General features: G+C 33.7%; 1 protein-coding gene across 5 annotated transcripts in view; it reads left to right on the top strand.

The window, feature by feature from the left end:
• Positions 1-20,188, top strand: part of CNKSR2 (connector enhancer of kinase suppressor of Ras 2) — a 282,671-nt gene that overhangs the window by 139,300 nt on the left and 123,183 nt on the right. For all 5 annotated transcript variants that reach the window (XM_082718290.1, XM_082718292.1, XM_082718291.1 and 2 more), the window contains exons 7-8: positions 4,149-4,208; positions 7,365-7,433. In XM_082718290.1, the coding sequence (XP_082574416.1) occupies positions 4,149-4,208; positions 7,365-7,433 (129 nt within the window). The remainder of the gene's footprint in view (positions 1-4,148; positions 4,209-7,364; positions 7,434-20,188) is intronic.

The following is a 20,188-nucleotide window of genomic DNA, read 5'->3' as shown; positions in this document are numbered from 1 at the left end:
CCGTATTTAAAGTTGGAATTGTCAAAGGAAAGTATGAGATGTTTAGGAGGGTAACATTAAAACTGTAACCACCTAGTGAAATCATTTTTAAAGGACATTTGGCAGCACTTCATTGGGAAAATTTTCCAAGGTAGGAAAAGAAAAACCCAAAATGTTGAGTATTAATAAAAAGTGAAATAAAAACTATTTCTTGTGATTCATGTTAAAGAGATGCCTAAATAGAAATTTTTTTATGATTTTATTCAAGAATTTATTTTAAAAATCAGATACCATTAAGCAAGTTTAGTCAGTCACATTTGAAATGAATAGATTTGAGGATTTTGGTAACATTTAGCATGTTCTTAGCCATAGGAAATGTCTATATGGTAAATGAAGGAAAGAATTAGAGATGGGAGAATACCAAGTTAAAGGAATTTTAATTAGTTTAAAACATCTGCAGAAGGTCTTCTGGCAGTTTCAAAACAACATTTATCATAGGCAAAAGGTAATTGCGTGGTTCTTCCACTGATAAACTGGGTAGCTTGTTCATTGGCTTTCTACCTAATTAGTCAAATCCCCTAGGGTTTCTTAGCTTTGAGAGTTCTAAGCATTATAACAAATGATGGGAAATGTACTTATGATTAAAATATGCACCTAGCTTCTAAAATGCTTTTAAACAACAGTGATTAGCAGAAAATTAAAGGAGGGAGAATGAGAGGTATTGGAACCTATCGAAACTATTATCAGAACCAAGAGATGAGTTGAATAGAGAGGAAGGGGCTTGATGGGATATTCTTAGAGAAGAATCTTGGCCTCAGATAGCTCTTTTGCTGTTAGACACTTGGATTATCCTCAGATGTCTTATTCTATTGACTTGACGTGAGGTTGCTTTGGCTCCCATTGGTTAACTGACATTTGGAGACCGAGTGAAGCAAATGTCATTTTGGCAAGCTAAGCAGGAAAGAGGGAGCTGTTCAAGTCAGCTCCAGAACCAATTAATTTTTTTTAAATGAATAAAGAAGGAAGAATAAAGGTTTTGATGAAATGGAAGACCAGATTTGTCTCAGTTCCAGAAAAAGAGCCCTTTGAATTACCTGTCCTCCCACTGTTTGACCCTTTCTCAGAGGTGAACCAAATGATCAGCTCTAATTCTGTGGACTCTTCATTATTTGGAAGATGATTAATTTGAAACCTCATCCAAGCAACTTGCTTCTTTTACTTTCTTTGGGTACCTGAGTTTTTTGGCCATTTTTCTCATTGATACTACCAGATGAAGATAAAAAGAATAAAGTCAGTTTTGATCATTAAAGCATCTACAACAAATGGTTTATTAAGGTTAGAAATGAAAATATTACATAAAACAATATCTTTGTTCTTTGTGGCAGTTTTAAAATTGCTTCTTTGAGGTTGTTAGAATTGAACTCTGTATACATAGTTAGATCCTCCTTTATTTAAGCATTTAAAAATATTTTTATCCATCTGAAAAATTTACTTTAAGTCATATAACATTTAATTACATTAAAATAATGATGAGATCATCTTCCTTTAAATAACAGATATAGGGAAGTGGGCTAAGCCTCTGCCTTCAGCTCAGGCCATGATCCCAGCCCACATCAGGCTCTCTGCTCCGCAGAGAGCCTACTTCCCCCTCTCTCTCTGCCAGCCTATCTGCCTACTTGTGATCTCTCTCTGTCAAGTAAATAAATAAATAAATCTTTTATAAATAAATAAGTAAATAATAAATAACAGATACCTGCTTTAGCTTACAGTTGCCACTTTTGAGGTTCCTGGTGTGTGTAATAATCACACACAAATTTTATTTTCAGAGGCACAACTAGATTATGTCCATGGGTTTTTATTATCTCCATGACTATATGCCTTTTCTAAACATTTATCTTAGGATATTAGACTTTCTCTATAACCTAATCATTAATGAAATTATTGAGAGCTCTTGTCAAATACCTGAATTCATAATCAGTAATATTCAGTGTTGAAAGAAATGTAGAGAGAAACATAATCAACTTCTGCCTGCCATTTTCAGAGGAGACAGGTCAATAAAATAAATTTGTAAAATATGAAACCCAGTTACTCTTTATAACCACATTGCACATAGAACATGTGTGCTAAAGAGTCTCAGTCTTTCAGAATAGATGTTAAACAGTGAATAGTTGGGTTTAGTACCCACAGTTGCCAAATATTATGTAATAATAAGAAAAGTGAAGGTACACAACTCTCCTGTTAATAAATAGATAAATCAGGAGCCTAGTGGTTGAGAGTGTGGTCTGGAGTCAGACTGCTTAGGCTTGAAACCTGGCCTCACCACCTTGGGCAGACTCCCTAGCTTCTCTGTGCCTCAGTTTCTTTATCTCTAAAACAGAAATAATGAGGGCCCCTGGGTGGCTCAGTTGGTTAAGCGTGATCCCAGAGTCCCAGGATCCAGCCCTCCATCAGGCTCCCCACTCAGCGGGGAGTCCATTTCTCTCTCTGACCCTCCCACCTCTCAAGGTTCCACTCTCAAATAAATAAAAAAAAAATCTTAAAAAAATATAAAACAGAAGTAGCGAAGTTTATACCACATTGGTTATTTTGAAATAAATATAAAACGCTTGAAACAGTCCCTGGCACATTGTAACCAGTAGATAGGTATCTGTGATGATGAGAGAATGATAAGTGAAGTCTGTTTTGTATGTCCAAGTAGTATGTACTGTTTCTTTCCCTGTCTTTTCCCACTTATTCTTTCATGGTCCTTCTGTGTAAAAAACTGAAACAAAATTTAGTGTTTAGCTCTTACAAATATACTTTAAGATTCTTTATTAATCTGATGTAATTTTGCTAGTTTCTGGAGGAAAATGATGGCAAGGATCTTCTAAGTTCTGTAATGGCACCATTATATTTACGCTCCCATAAATAATGGGATAAGTGTTAACTTAAAAAGTAAGTATGCTGTACAGTTGTCACCAGTATAAGGTTGAATATTACCATATGGTCATAGGCAACAACAGCTAGCCAACTTCTTAATTAATTTCTCTATGTACTTCTGTTGAGGTTATTTATTTTATATGAAATAATGAAGTTGCATTTAAAATACTACAGTTCACAAGTAAATGAACACCTTTTAAATCACATTCATTTTGTTTCATGTTAGTGATCCAGGCTTAGCCATTTTTGGAACAGGTACCAACATTTTAGACATAATACATTATTGAAATGACTTCAGAATTCACATCTACCCAGCTTTTTAATAGTACAATCCCATGAACTTTACCACTTCTTGTTTTTATTTCTTTCTTATTTCAATGAAAATACAAGTCCATTCAGTTATATGAATATATAATTAACCTAAAGGTATGGGAAATTAACATTATAGTAATTGTCTATACAAGTGCTAAGATTAGTGCTTTTCTGAAATATTGTTGGTTATTATTAAGTCCATTATATTTTAGGCTTTGAGTTCATTAAAATTCATATTTTTAATTTTTGAAAGCAATATTTTAAAATGCAAGGAACTTGTATAAGTAAAACATAAGCAATTTTTTTCCAAAGAAAAAAATGGAATCTCACTCTTCTTATTAGGACAAGGACTTCCTACACCTTATCTCTTAATTATTGATATAGAAGTATTGGATATACTTATTGAAACTTTATCATTGAAAATAAAGGCAGGAAATACAGGATTTCACAAAAGATATGGAGAAAAAAGTTTACATTAACAGTATTTTATCATTCTTCCATCTCTAGTTAGTTGTAGTTGAAGTAGCTCTGTAGAAACCTCCTTTTTATTGTGTAATATATATCAAGTATAATATGCTAATAATTAATATTTGAATTTTCCATTATAAATTTTATTTTGCCACAGAACAAATAGTAAGTACTGTCGAAGGAGTAAGGTGTGTTCTTTCTTCAGAATATTAAATTGCCATGCTACATATTTTAAGTTTCATAGGCAATTTACTTATCAAGTAGTTATTTGATTAAGTTGAGTACAGGTTTAAGGGAAACTTTAAAAACCAGAACGTTCAGAAAGGAATTTTTTACTATTTTAAAGTTGGTATTATTGAATATGGATTCATGGAACATGTGACAATTTTGATAGGATAATTTTTTAAATGATTTTAAAATATATTGAAAACATTCCAATTCTATTTTTTTCTGATGCTCTCGTTTTCTAGGGTATGTATATTAAATCAACATATGATGGCCTCCATGTAATTACTGGAACTACAGAAAATGTAAGTATTATAACATTTCAGATTATAGCGTTGTTTTCTTTTTATTGTTAAACAATTTATCTATCTCACATAATTGAGGCTGACTTCTGAAGACATGAACAGATTAGGAGAAAAAAACTAAAAGAACACATTGAGTTAGTAACTGCTGGTTTGGGGAGAATTTCAATCATTTTATTTAGTTTAGAGTACCTATTTACTTGGACTAAATCAGATGTTTTCTGTTCACAGCCAGAGATTTGTCTTTGTTAAGTATTTTCTGGCTTATGACAAGTTGCTTTGACATCTAAAAGAATCCACTTCCATCTGTCAAATAGTTTAGCTATATTAAGAAACTTACATAAGAAAGAAACATCAGATAATTCGGGCTTTCTGAATATGCATTGTCATCGAGTTTAAGTCAATGAAGAGAGAGCATGGTATAGCTCACTGGTTTTCACCGTGAGTTCCCTCCTTGGATCAGCAGCATCAGCTTCCCTTGGAGACTTGTTAGAGATACAAATTCTTAGGCCCCACCCCAGAACTACTGAATAAGAAATTCTGGAGATCAGCCTGTTTCTTAAGAGATTTTGTTGTTTGTTTTTAAATATTTTATTTATTTATTTGAGAGAGAAATCGTGTGCTTAAGAGAGAGCATGAAAGGCATGGGGAGGGCATAGGGAGAAGCAGGCTCTCACTGAGTAGGGCGCCTAATGCTGGACTTGGTATCAGGACCCCCGGATCACTATTTGAGCCAAAGGCAGACGCCCAACCACCTGAGCTACCCAGGGGCCCCAAGAGATTTTAACAGGTGATTCTAAAATATGCTCAAATTTGAGAACCAAGACAAGCGGTGGGTCAAGAGTCCCTAGGCCTAGGTCCTACAATTGGTTCTGCACATTAATGGCAGTGGAATTTTTGGCAAGTTGCTCACCTTGTCATTGCTTTCCTTTCCTCAACTATAAATTGGAAATATTATCTGTATGACATACCTCACTAAGTTGATGTGAAAATAAGCTAATAAATGTGAAAACCTATGCAATAAAGAGCTACAGAAATGTGAAATGATTGTGTTGAGCCTGAACATGATCACTAACATAGATTTGAATAGTATAATACATCATTATTCCTTCATTTGGTTGTCCCAGACTTCCATCTTACTCTTAAGCAAGTGCTGAGTTTGAATTTATTTTTCTTTTAGAAATTCTGACAAATTACATGTTTATACTATGTCCCTTCAAAGAAGACTAGGGCGGAGTTAATATCAAGTTGTTATAGATCTCAATATTTTACTAGAATTTTCTTTTTTTTTAATCAACATTCTTTTCATCTAGTTCACTTACTACTTTCATCATTTATTGCCTTTTTGCCCACTCACTTCTCTTGGTTTCTTGAGAATAGTGAAACACATAATGTACTTACAGTTGGATTACTGTACTAGCTTCACATTTGGTATAAAATATGAAGTCAGAAATATCCATTATATGCATATTGTCAATCAGTTAAAATTTTTAAATGCAGTAAGGTACTGTGAACAATACTCCTATCATTGATTGATCATTTTTGTTTATTTGTACATTTCTCCGATCATTCATTTATTAATTTGTTCTTATAACAAACTTTTGTTTCATGTCTGCTATGTTCCAGGCATGAGGCTAGGTTTTGAAAGCATTTTTATTTTTTTAAAGATTTGTTTACTTTTTTTATTTGACATAGAGAGAGAGACAGTGAAAGAGGGAACACCAGCATGGGGAGTGGGAGAGGGAGAAGCAGGTTTCCTGCTGAGCAGGGAGGTGGATGCGGGGGTCAATCCCAGGACCCTTTGATTTGAGCCAAAGGCAGATGCTTAATGACTGAGCCAGCCACCCAGGTACTCCAAAGAATTTTTAAACTAAACTAGCTTGCTTTTCCTAAGGAATGCAACTAGGGGATTATGTGTGTAAACAGGTACTGAAATTTGTGTAGTCAGACAAAGGAAAAAATCATAAATGCTGCGAATGAAACCAGAGAAGTAATCACGGAAATGATTTTGAACTATATCTTGAAGAGTTGATAGAAATGCATCTCTGTATTGTCTGGGGTCTATAAAAAAGTTGAGTACTATGTACTGCTCATATTAATTACTCAGAAATATTTGATAAATGGTTAGTGACCAAAGAAAGATTAATTCTATGAGTAGTTCAGATATGAACCTTATATTAATGGCTTATCATTTAATTCTTTTTTCTTGAAAACATTTTACTATTATTGGTACCCTCAATCATATATCATGAGTAGATCTGTGTTGAGTCTTAGTAAAGCTGCTGACTAAAGTGGTTAAGCTATTTTGCTTTGCTCTGTCCTAGTATCGTTGTTTTCTTTTAGGTAAAATGAGAAGTTTGGACAACATGATATCTAGGGTCCCATCTGACACTGAAAGTCTATGATTTATATGACTTATTCTCTTTTTTACTTATCTGTGAAAGAGGTTGTTTCAGTTTCTTTCAATTTTATATACCAACTATCATTTTCTCTTACACCATGGTTAGAACCATTGGCTTGATATTTTTCTTCTATACTCTCCTTTAAAAAGATCAGTTGTGGACCAGATAGCACAGGGACTGAGTATAGCTACAGCCCTATTATAGTAATGATTTACACACTTTTCACAATTGTTGCATGGTACTTGTATGATTTGATAATATGCCTACCTCCTAAAGGTGCTGTGAAAAAAATACATTTTTTTCCTGTTATAGTACCATTTTGAGGGTTGAGTTCATATCCTAGATGAACTACCCTCTTAAGAGGGTATATTTTTGTTATTACTTGAGTAACTGGAATTCTCTGGGCTATTATCTTATCTTGAATTCTGACCTATGACATCATTCTTTTGTGAATTTCAAATTTTGTTGAATTGAGGTTAATATTGCTTCAAGACTTCTTTGTTTTGAAATAATTAGAAATTGAGAATGAATAAAAAATAAACCGGAAATCACTTTTAAAGTAAATCCTACTTTCTATTATTAGTTATCTATAGAGTGCAAATAATATATTAAACATTAATAGTAATTTTGTTTAGGCTTTTAAAGATTAATTGATTTCTTGATCTAATTTAAAGAGGTGAACTTATTGTAGTATTTTCAGGGAAAGGAAATGAGTGCTAAAATTTATGTTCTTTATCATTCTATTATTTAAATTTAGTCACCTGCAGATCGGTGCAAGAAAATCCATGCTGGAGATGAAGTGATTCAAGTTAATCATCAGACTGTGGTATGTATAATTACTTTATGAGTCAGTGGGAGGAAATAATATAAAGATTTGCTAAAGCTTTAAAAGGATATCAACGAGATGAAATGCCTGTTTTTGTACAAAAAGATTGAACAGCCTTTTTTCAGATAGCTGAATGAATATTCTTAATTATTTGACAAGATGAGACATAGTTTTTAAAAAACCGTAGTGTTAATACAAGTCTTAGAAATACTGGTGTTGGCTGAGGTTATATATACACATTTCTATATAGACAGGTATGAGATAATGTTATATGCCCCATGAACTGAGATAATAATTATGGGCTAAAAATTAAAGTGATGATGCACACAAATTCAGCCTTTTCTGGATAAAACTTTTAAGTTTTACTTTACAAACTACAGAATTACCTAGTAGATATCTTTTGTAAGGGCATACATTCATTCATCTACTTTAACATTGATTTGTTCACCGAAGTGTCTGGTAGATTGGTTTATTTGAAATGTTGATTTTTTTAAACAAATTTAAGAATTAATAGCCAAATTGGCTCTTCCGTTCCCAAAAGAGGACTACAGTTTTTGTTTAGAACTGTTGCATGTAACTAAATAAGTTCATAAAATTTTCTTGCTCTGTGAACCTCACAAATCCCTTGCTAGCCTAAGATCTTGAAACAGTGGCTTTTTTCTGTCTATGGTAGACTTTTAAGAGCTATTTTTCTTATTGTTAGTTTCAGAAAATGAATATCATACGATTTTCACTTTGGGCCATTTTCTGTCTCAGTTGATTTACTTTCTTCTTCTGTATCTGCCAAAATAAATTATACTCTCTAAAACAAATGAAGTTAAAATAATCTGATTATTAATATAATAAACTTCATTTGAAAAAAATGTGTTTTTTTCTGGTAAATATTCTACTTACAGCTCACCATCCTTTGGAGTGAATAATTATTTCTTATTGTGCCTTTTAACTAAATTTGTTTTTGCCTGTTCTAGTCATAGAAGAAACTATTAAAAGGAAAGTCTATATTTTGGGGGTAAGGAGACTGGTGTGAAAAACTCCAGTCTTTCTCACTGATTCTGATGTGAAGGCAGAAGTCATTTCATTTTTGGCTCTGAGTAAACTGAGAACTTTATGATATTAGGGAGGGGCTGCTGAACACTGATAATTAAAGTTACACTGTTTCTTCAATGAGTTCATTAACTTAAGTGAATAAAAATTAATGACTTTAAAAATTAAATGTATAGGTGTTTAATAATAATTAATACAGAATTCTGGTCATCAGCAAAGCCTTTTCACACTATGACAGTTCTCATAATGAGAAAGTTGTCATTACTAGAAACCATACAAAGTGGTTGTCCTAACTAAAGTCTCTTGTCCCCTAGGATGAGGATTTGGGCAGTGGGTTAAAGCAGCTGCTTCTAGATGGGCAGCTTCTCCCTCTTGCAGTGTTTGTGCTACATCGTTTTTGCAATGTGACCTGAACAAATATGACATCTATTCAATAGCTGGACCAGTTTCCAGTTGGTCAATTCTAAGTGGGTGGAATTAGTCTCTAATGAAAAATAAAATTGTTTAAAGGATACTGTTTGTGGGACAAAGATTCTGATGTTGATCAAATGAATATGAAAGTTTTCAAAGGACTACGTGGGAACTAATAAAATCTGTATAGACTGGTGACACTTAAATACTGTGAGAATGTGTAAATACATCTTTGGATCACAGTAATGTTCCAAAATATTGAAAGCAACACAGAATGATAGTTGGGGAAACTTGCTTCCAATGTTTGCTCTGAAATTGACTTTTGGCTTTAATTGAATCATAGTAACTATTTAAGTATCAGTTTACCTTTTTATAATAATAATAACCATAGCCAATGTTTACTGAGTTCTTACAGTATGCCAAGCATCGTATTACATACTTTACATATTTTATCTCATTTACTACTTAAAATAATTATACAAAAAGTGTATGTGGAAATTGAGACTCAAAATGATTAACTCACCTGCAACTCAAAGCTCTCTGACTCTAAGGCCTTCGGTTTTAGTATATTCTCTCCCCAAACTCAAATTACAAAATTATCAAGCAAAAGGGGAAGAAGTCTAATGATCATGTAAGTGAAACTCAGGTTCAGTGAAAGATTGGCTGGCAAATGTAAGAGAAGAGGAAAGGGAGTGAGAATTTACATAACTAGGGCAGTGAATCAGTTGGAATAAAATAAGAAATGGGTTAGAAATTTAACTTTATAGCTACTTCCTCACTCCTTTCCTTCAGGTCTATATGTAAAACACCTATTACGATGCCAGGCACACATTAAGAGCTCAATAAAAATTAACCTTCCAGCCCACCTTCTCCCCTTTTACCTGCAACAACTCTTGAGCCAGTTGGAATCTGGCATCTCCACAGACTGCTACTAGAACCTAAACATTCATTTTGGATGATAATAGAGACATCCTCTGACAAGAGAATGTGTTCGATTCCTTAAAAGTAACTTTCCTTAATAATATGATCAATTACCAGATTATCTTCTTTGTGTTCAAATGAGAGACCTATTTGTGTAAGAATGCCTCATTTTATTAAATGTAGCCTAGTCTGCTCTCTCTTTTTTTCTGTTGCCTCCTTTGTGGTCTGTACAGTGCTTTTAACTTCTTACTAGACAATATACAGAGGTGATGAAATGGGAATTATCTTGGTTTTGTTACTATAAAAGGTTTGGTAGGTAGATAAATGAGTTGAAACAAGTATAAATTATGTGTAGTCTACAGTTGCCCCTTCTGTCCCTTCATTAATTACCAGAGACATTAAGGGTTAGTTATGATATAATAACTACATTAAGGGGTAGACTAATACATTTGAAACACTTATTTAACATTATTTTTTAATCCAATAATTAATTGATCAGAATAGTGGGATAATTGCCAATATTGTTCTATACCAACTTAGATTCAATAATGAAGAGTATTGTTCAGTCTTACATTTTGAATGTTATTAGCCCTGTTAGTATTTTTTTGTAATGCTAAAAGTCATTACTGCTAAAGGTAGTAATATTCAATATAAAATCTGATAACTTTTCTTATTTTAAAATACATAGAAAAGCATCTTGAAATTTTTCCCTAAGGTCTAAGAAAGTTGAGTAACTCACAGATGAATTCAAATACTATTTTAAAAAAATTGTTAGTATGGTATATCTTCAAGATGTCCAATTAGATGTATGTATTTTCTAGTTTGCTCTCTTTTTAAAACGTATATTTTCTTATTTGAAGTGAAACTGGAAGTCTTATGTCCTTTTTCATACTGCTATATTCTTTATTATAAATGGCTTTTAAGCTTTTCAAATCAACCTACTTCTGTGGCTGAGAAACTGTGGCTGCCAGGTAGGAAGAAGAAAAAATCATGAACATCCAAGCAAAGCAGACTGAGTCCTATTGCATGTCTTCCCCGCCAGTGAAGATCCAACTCCTCAAAGCTGCTGGAATCTCCCAAGATTTTTTCCACTTCATCTGCCACTACATCCCTCTCTCTGGGAGATACCTCGGCATAGTTTGAACCAGCAACTCTGCCCTCACGATGCACTTTTAACACGTTTTTTTAGCTGATGACATTATTTATAGTTATTAAATCTATCGGGGCATATTCCTAATGAATCTGTTAAATTTTATGTTAATACTGTTTTTGGTGTGTAAGTGTTTTAAAGATTCTATCCATACTAAAAACAGATATTTTCTTCTTAGGAATATCAGTTAAAAGGAGTGGGGTATATGGTGGTTGAATCCAGCATTTGGAAAATTTCCTTTCATTTTGTGTAAATATTAAAACTTATTCACTATTATTTTGAAAGGTCTTCTGGAACCTGGTGACTAGATTCTGGCACAAAATGGTTTAATACATGTGGCTACAGAGGCTACTGGAGTGGAAAATAACTAGGTTGGGATAGTCAAAAAGATAGATTAGTGCAAATAGTTGGGATGTTGGACATTGATTAGTGAGAAATGGAAGATGAGTACTGTAAGCTAGTGTTCTTTATTATACACCAAATGGTAAATATTGCTCAAAAAGACTTACAGGTTGTGGCAGTGGGGGCTGGAAGGGGAACATATTAAAGGACTATTGAGTCATCTGGAAAGTTCATTCTAGCTTCATTTATATAATTCTCAAAAGTATCTCCCTTATTCTCTCTTACTCTCACATCTAGTCTTTCCTTTTTGACTTTGTCTTCACCCTCTTGCTCCTTTAACCCCAGAACAGGAGATTATCGTTTACAAGGGAAACCAGCATCATCAGAATGGATACAGAATGTGGTGACCCTTTAAAGTCCAGCTCTCCCCTCCCCGCCCACTCACCCTACCGCCCAGTCCCTGAACTTCAGCAGGAAGTTGGATGGCTTATTGAATGGAATCAATACCATGATATTGACTAACACCAGATGTTCTTTCGTTCTCTGTTTTTAAGTTTACTAAATTGTTGTCTTTATTTTTTAAGGTTTTATTTCTTAACTCCATTTCCTTCTTCTTTCCCTTACCATCCTCATCACTTCTCACTTGACTGTTTCTCCTCCATTCTTCACCTTGCTCACTCTTTTTTATTTTTGCCTATTTCTTTCTGTGCTTCCTTCTCAAATGAGGAAATATTTATCTTATAATTCCTTATGCCCAATATATTGAAAACTGACACCTCAAATGGCAGTATTTCTGGTGTACCTCACATCTTATTCCTGTAAACCCAAGGTGTTGCTAGAGTACAGAGGCTGAATACATTAGCATGGCATTTAACCTATTGCTTAACGAGTGACTATGAAAATACCATAATATAACTCTATTAGGGTTCTGAGAAATTGGTATTCTAAAACAAAGTTAATTGTTCTCTTTTGAAAGGGAAAAAACCCATGAAGAGTCATTTATCAAAAATTAAAGGAAACAATGCATGATAGTTTTCAGTTATTCATAGTAGTATTTTATTTCAGGTTATGCCTTACATAGTAGGTAGTTTATGAGATTATCACAAGTTTTTTCTTTTATTTTGCATTAAACATTGTAGATTTGATGAGAATGTGTGGAAACTGGTTTCGAAGTGCCACATATTGATATAAACTATATATTATATTTTGCCTTGAAAAATCAACTCATTACCTTATTATCAATACAGTATTTTGTGAGTTTTCTGTTACCAACTGAAATATTATATTAAGTCTTTATATGAAGGAGATAAATTTTATGATGCGTTAATGATGGTAACTTGCTATTAACCAATTTATTTTTTCTGCAGATTTCTACATCCTGACTTATTTCTTTCTTAATTCTATACTTCTTACTAGCTTCACCAGGAAAAATGTAATTGCCTTTCAAAATGGTTACTCCCAATTTATTTTTATTAGTAATATGTATACATCCTTTGGTATCAACAGACAGTTAATATAATCCAGTTATTTTACATGGAATTTTAAGGTTTTTTTTAATATATAAATGATTATTTTGTATGTTTCTAATGTACCTATTGGCTGATGTTCTTACCTGCTTTGGCTTATTAAGAGTGCAACTCAACTTGCAAATCAGTATCCATAGGTGCAGCCCTTTTCCTTCCCGTATGGAAAAGGCAAAAATCAGCCAGTCACAATTGCCTAATTTACTTTCTGTCTGTAATAGGGGTGGGCAATTAGTGGATAATATTTAACTGTCTGAAAAATATAAAAATTATTGCATGAAAGGGAAACACATTAGAGCACCATAACACAGGAAAGTCAAGAGATAATGATAATAATCTCAAATTCTTTTTAGGTTATTTAGCCCTAGGATTCAAATATAGGCTTCATCCACAAAATTAATATTCTAATCAGCCTGGTGGCTGAAATTTTAGGTAATGTAACCACTAATTACTTTTACATTTCTCTCATCATACTACCCTAATACTGGGTAATAGAGAATTTTTTTGAACTAGAACAAATGGCTGAGAGAGTTCAGTATGGGCCCACTTGGAGCTGACACTGAATTACCTTTTTTGTCTGAGTTGTTGGATTTCTGATAAAATGATTTCTAAAGATAACTGTTACAGTGAAAGTATTTTGAGACATTATGGAAGTTCTTAAATTTTTTATTGATAAAGATTTCCAATGATGTTTATTTAGCTATATATATGCATATATATACATGCTTTGGTTTTGTTTTCATACATATAGACATATAGATATCTATTGTAGTATTTGCTTATATTTTCAAGTAAACATGTCTTTGTTAAATGTCTGACAATAACTGATATCATAAACATTATTCACAGCAAAAGCACATTTTGAAGCATGTCACTTTTTGAATAACAGGGTTTGGGTTACTTTTAACTAATTTTTTCATTTGGATTCCCAAATTAAAATTAAACATGGCTTTTCACTCATATAGAAATTTTCTTTATTCTTTCTCAGAATTCTTTTAAGTAGGAGCTATAGATTTTTAGATAACAGTGCTTTGTTTCATCCTTTAGTTTTGTTGACTAAGACTCTATTTTAAGATGTGTATTTGCAGTATCTTTGCAAAAACAGAAATGAAATATAGGAAGGAATGGCTGAAATGTAATAATTTCCTAATGTGTAAACACAAAATTGTTTTAAAATTTAACTCGTGTAGATATCTTTAAAACTTTTAGCTAAAAACCTGTATTATTATGGTTCTTTTAAAATATATTCTTGATTTTTGGGAGATGAGGCTCGGTAGTATGATCAAAGATACTCCCCAAAAGCCTTTCACTGTAATGTGATTGTCTTCTTCCTCCACCTTTCCCTGGGTAAGGCTTTCAAATTCATTCAATTATATGTTTTAGAATGAAATAAAAATAGCATTGGCTTTGATTCAGTTTGCTATAGCATGTACAAAGGTAAACCATTAAGCCTCCAAAATAAACCTTTGGCCTTCAGAGACCACAGCATTACCAAATACCATATGGAAATGGAAGAAGGGAAAGAGAGCTGTATGCTCAAAATGCTAAATTGTACCCACAGTTCTTGAATCAGCCAGCCACAGAAGCAGAGACACCAGTCATAGAAAGGCTGCAGTTAGGGTATGTGATAGGTAACAGGAGATGATGCAAGTAACAGGATAAGTAAATGTGTCAATTCGGTGAAAACTATGTGGGTGAGTCGTAAAACGTAAAGAAAAAAAAAAAGATGACTGTTTTCTTCTTCCTACAAGCTTCCGCATGAGCCAATCAAAAAATTCGGATGTAGCTTTAGGGAACTTGTTGGTTATGGAGGAAAAAACTCCAGGAAGGTGGTGTGCAATAGGTAAAAGTACTAGTTTATTGTAGTCCCAAGTTGACTTTCTGCCTTGGACTACTTCTTCATTCTATAGCAGTTATAAATGTGCTTTCTCTTTAAATATAGTACAAACACTGTATATATGACTCTCTGAAATTCACATGAAAATATTAAGTACAAAAACATACATGTAAGCCAAATTATGAGCAACTCAACATGGTCCAAATTTCAGAGTAAAATTAAGCCATATAAAAAACAAATGCCTTAGAAAACAAATGCCTTGATGTCCTCTTATTTCACTGGGTAAGTGCCTTTTAAAGTTAAGGAGGATGTGAGATGAAGGGTTCAAGGAATAAAGATGTAAGATTGTGGGGGTTTTCCCCTAATGAAAATAAAACTTTTAATTCCCATATTCCTTCTTTTCAAATGATTGTTCCTTTTCTCTTCTCCCAAGATTACCTTTACTAAACTAATGTTTATGAAAATATCAACACTAAGGTTTTATATAAAATAGTTACACCTTAAGGCATTTCTGCATACTGTGAATTACCTATTTAAATTACTTCATGGCTAGAATTTAAAATCTTTTTGTGTGTGTAGTTACTTAGCCAAATGCATACCTTCTGGCTTATATCCACTTATATTTGAACCATGGGCAAATCTCTGTTTCTACTCAGTAAATGAATGGAAGATCAGAATTAGGATATTCTCCAAACATACTATAATTTAATATTGTAAGAACTTCTCATTAATATTTTGTGGGAAAAGATGAATTTAGGTGAAGGTGAAGTTTCTAGATTGGTACTGAAGTTTTATAGTTCTAGGGTCTTTGTAAGATACTGTATATCAAAATTCATTACTTCCGAAATGTTTATAACTATGACATTTCTTCCACATAGGTTGTTTTGCTAAAGAAAGGGGAAGTCACAGATATAAAATGTTGATTTTATTAAGCATATCAATATCTTCTTAATAATGTGAAGAAATAGAACATTATAATAAATATCTCAGCAACAGAAGATTTGGTAAAGACAGAGTGTCACTAGTCACAGCATGGTGGGTTCTGTATTAAATTAAGTCTCTAAAGTGCTTTTAAAAGAGTAGAAGGACATTTGGGTATATCATGGCTCATGTCATCAGACATTCATATAGGCACACCTCAAGTCTCTTTGAAATATCCTTTGTGAAGAGGTATAATTTATACATTACAACTTGTGAGTAAAAGTGTATATACACAGGAGCATGTATAAATGTTAATGAATCTGTTACTTTGTCTTGTGAAGGATAATAGCTTTAAAAATAGTTTAAGAAATGAAGAGGCTGTCTTTTTTCCATTGGACATTCTTTCCTGCTTTGTCGAAGAAATGTTCTATCTTCCTGTCTAGGTATAGAGATGCTTTCTTATAACTCCAAATACAACTGTGCTAAAGGTAAAGAAGTTCTGGGTTGATAGGCTTCAGTTTTTACCTTTATGCTTATTTAACTTTGGCTTCTTGGGACCATAGTGTAGAGCTTCTTTTTGTACGCTGATCAAATACTTCACCAAATGTTTGGGAATCAGATAGGCTAGGGTATGACCTAAAGGGATCAGAGACTACTTCTTCCCTCTTTGTACCAAGAGGAAAAGAAGCCACTCATCTCTTTAGCACCAACCCCAAAGCCTCTTGTATACCTAATCTGGGCAACTCATTGTCCAGGGACCTGCCACTTATGTTGGCTGTCACCCCAGGAATTACAAGGCCCACATACAAGAAAGCAGAACCTCTGGTTTTTAACATTTGGGTTACCTTAAAGACTTTCTTGGGAAATTTAATCTGGTTTGTGTTGTATGTAAAATACATTTCAGTGTGCAAGTTGGCGATTATATCTAAATTTAGTAAGTAATACGGCTTGCCATTGTTTAAGAGACACTGGCTTGTGCTACCTTGGACAATCATGAAGATAATATTAGTAGTCAGCATATGTGAAAAACATATTATCTATAACTAATACGTAATTTGTATAAGATGCATATGGTGATTTTTAAAATACTCATTCCAACCCATGAACTTAATATGAATGAAATATTCTAAAAAATGTTGAGGAGAAAATTGGACTAATTACAACCACTTTAAAACAGTTTTCTGGTATAAAAAAAATTAAAAATGCTTATATAATGTGTATGACAAAGCAGAGTCTTTCTATGACAAATAAGAACTTTATCCACTGTTAACATTCCTTTTCATAATGACATCACTGTGACTTTAGATCTGGAGTATCCAAGATGCAAATACTACTTTTTTCAAATGTTCACTTAAAAGAAAGTTTATTTGATAATTTTGGGTAAAGAATGTCTATTATAGCTTTAATATCTTCAAGTATATACATTTAGAGGAAAATTTAATACATCTTGGTTTTGCATACTAAATTCCTGTTGGAGTTTCAAGGCACTTTATTGTCTCTGAAACACTTTCATTCTCATTTCACCATATGATGTCACTAGTCAAGTTTTTATCAGATGTTAAGTATCTACCATTTGTAAAGCACCTTATTGATTGCAAGTATATCCAGACGGATAGGACTCTGGTTTTATTCTCAAAAAAAAAAAAAAAAACCCTGGAAATCCAGTTTTAGGAGGGTAGCTGGGGGAGGGGGAGGGAAAATACATAACTTTAATAAGAGGCTGTATGTGAAAAAATGCCACTAGAGAGATACAGTGTGCTATGAGATTCACATGAGGAAAATAGAGTTCTAGATGTTGAGAAGCTTTATGATAGATATTACGCTCACAGTGAGCCATTATGAATACATAAGATATTGTAGGTGGGGGGACAGTTACAATCTGAAGGAAGGGTGCTTTTGCAGAGACATGGCTAAGGAAGAAAGCAGTGTTGAGGAGAGTGTGTATTTCAATCTACCACCTCTTCTACCCATAGAGAACTGGAAGCTGCCCAAAACAGTGGTACTTTTTCTTACACTTTTCTTCTTTCCCTCAAACTACACATCCCCTTCACCTGTTGACCTCCTAAGAAATTGAGCTTATGCCAATAGAAAGCCTCTCCTCCATCTGAAAGGACGGGTTGGATGCCCCTTTGGGGGGCTCCCCTTGCACCTCCATTCACCCTATATTGAGGTTCTTCTCTTTATTGTAAATGTTTCCCGCTGCTCAGTATGCTCTTTAACGAAGCTCAGGCTGATGTATGCACCATTACATGCATACTACATGGAAGGTATATGATAAATAAACTGACTGTAAGTTATTATAGTTAATCTTAAAAACATTAAGCACTTAAAATATTCTGGACATGGGCGAGTCACTGCCTTCAAGAGGTTCATCGTATAGTACAGCAGTTCTCAAAATGTGGTTCCCAGACCAGTAGCCTGAGCACCACTTGAGAATGTGTTTTTAAAATGCAGATGCCACCTCAGACCTACTGGATCAAAAACTGAGTGTTAAAACACAGCATTCTGTTTTAACAAGCTTTCCAGGTGATTCTAACACATGCTAAAGTTTGAGAGGCCCATTAAAGAGAAATCAAGACAAGACAGCTGTGGCCATATTGACGAAGGAGCTATTTGAGGAAGTTAATTCTTTATTTGGGCTTTCAGAGAGCTTTTCAAAGGTTTTTAAGGGAAGAACACTTTCTCACTGTAGCAGCATTTTGGAGGTACAAAAGACTAGAGGCAGAAAGAGCCGTTAGGACTCTACTTTAAATCTAGCAATCAGGTTAAGCAAGCCAGAACTAAGGCAGGAAGAAGGGACATTAGTTGCTAGGATCTATTCTTTAGGACAAGTGGATTAAAAAGGAAGGGAAGTGGTCGTAGGTGACCCCATGCTCCAAATTTGAGACGATAGAGAACTTTTTTACTGATGTTGAATGAGAGCAAGGAGATAATGAGTTTGATTTCAAAACGTTGCATTTGTTTGAATTACCATTGGGTTATTTAGAGGGTGGGGCATGCTTGCTGTCGTAATGCTTTGTGCTTTAGAATTAAACAGACTTGAATATAAATTCTGGCTTTGCCACTTAACCAAATTTGTAATATAGGCTAAGAAAACTTAGAAACTCTTTTTGCTTCAGTTTCTTCACATGTGAAACGGGTTTAATAGTTTCCCTCATACAGATGTTAAGACTGAAAAAATTCAAAGAAAAGAAACATAGTTATGAAGAATATAGCATAGTGAATTATTGTTGCTTGATTATTCAGTAGCTATTAGTAAGGATGAACTGAACTGTTGGAAGTATGTCACTAGAGCTCTAGGAGGCAGAGATGATTAGATGTGAGAGGCATATACACAAAGTTGGCACTGGAAGCTCTGGAAAGAGAGGAGACCTTTGTAGGAAGATGGGATGCAGTTTTAGAAAGGAGCCTAACAGCGTAGGGTAAACACCTGCATTTATTTGTTGTGAGGAGGAAGAAAAGACAGAGAACAAGCAATCAGAGATGTACCAGGACCTAATCTGTTGTTATATCACCTATTTGCATTTTCCTACCCATTCTGCATATTACAGTTGGAATGAGTCATGACTTTGAAAATCTATTGTAATCATTTAGTCTCTGCAAGAATATTGAAACATCTCTTCTCACTATTTTACAAGTCAGCAGATTCCTTTTTGGATGTCTTTGATTATTAGTATATTTTTCTTCACATGTATCCTTAACCCACTGTCTTGTGAAATTTTTTACCTTATTTAATTCCTTTCCGTATTAGTGGATTAGCCTCTTACGTTAGCCACCACTAGGATCCCTTCTTCCCTCTTTCAAATCTCCCTCAATCTTCCACTACAGAAAAGCTTTGATTTCAGCCAATGTAAAGAATACATGACAATCATTTTTTAAAATTACTTTTATATCCTTACATGGCTTCTAATTCGGGTCTGTCACACAATATTTTAAAACTATAGCCAGAAAGAAAGGGGAAAGTGGAGAGGTAATCTTGGAAAATGATTATTTTGCTTATTTTCACATGAAGTTCTAACTCATATATTGCCTCTTTATATCATGCCAACTACCCATGCCCCCCTATAATCTTCAACCATAAGTATCTCAATAGCAGTTAAAAGAGAAATAAATTAATTTCAAGAATTCACTATGCTTTATTATATGGCTGAAAATGTGTTAGGATATCACAGGACCAAAGCTGGGAATCATTTTTCCCAGAGTTTTAATACCATGTCATATATTAAGCCCTTGAACAGAACATGGTACAACCCAATAAATGGTTACAATTGTTACAAATTATATATAGTAGACAACATAGAAACTAATGAAGAAATGAACCAAATTAGAGAGTTTGAGATAGCTCCTAGGAAAAGGACTATTTGAATGAGAGACTTGAGGTCCGGTTGCTGTTTAGGAGTGTACAAGCCCTGGGTGGGACTGGTACAGCTGAAACCTACATCTGTTATTGAGGAAAATGTCACACATAGGCTGTGAATTGCTCAGCTACCTTCATTCCCATTCAGTAATTAATATGTGAACCTGATTTAACAGTTAAATATCTACTGAAATCATTCACTGAACCAAAAATCAACAGATAATACAGTTCTTATTAAACACAGCTGGG

The sequence above is a fragment of the Mustela nivalis genome (assembly GCF_964662115.1).
Source record: "Mustela nivalis genome assembly, chromosome: X".
In the NCBI taxonomy this organism is placed as follows: domain Eukaryota; kingdom Metazoa; phylum Chordata; class Mammalia; order Carnivora; family Mustelidae; genus Mustela; species Mustela nivalis.
This window is presented reverse-complemented; position numbering and strand designations above follow the sequence as displayed.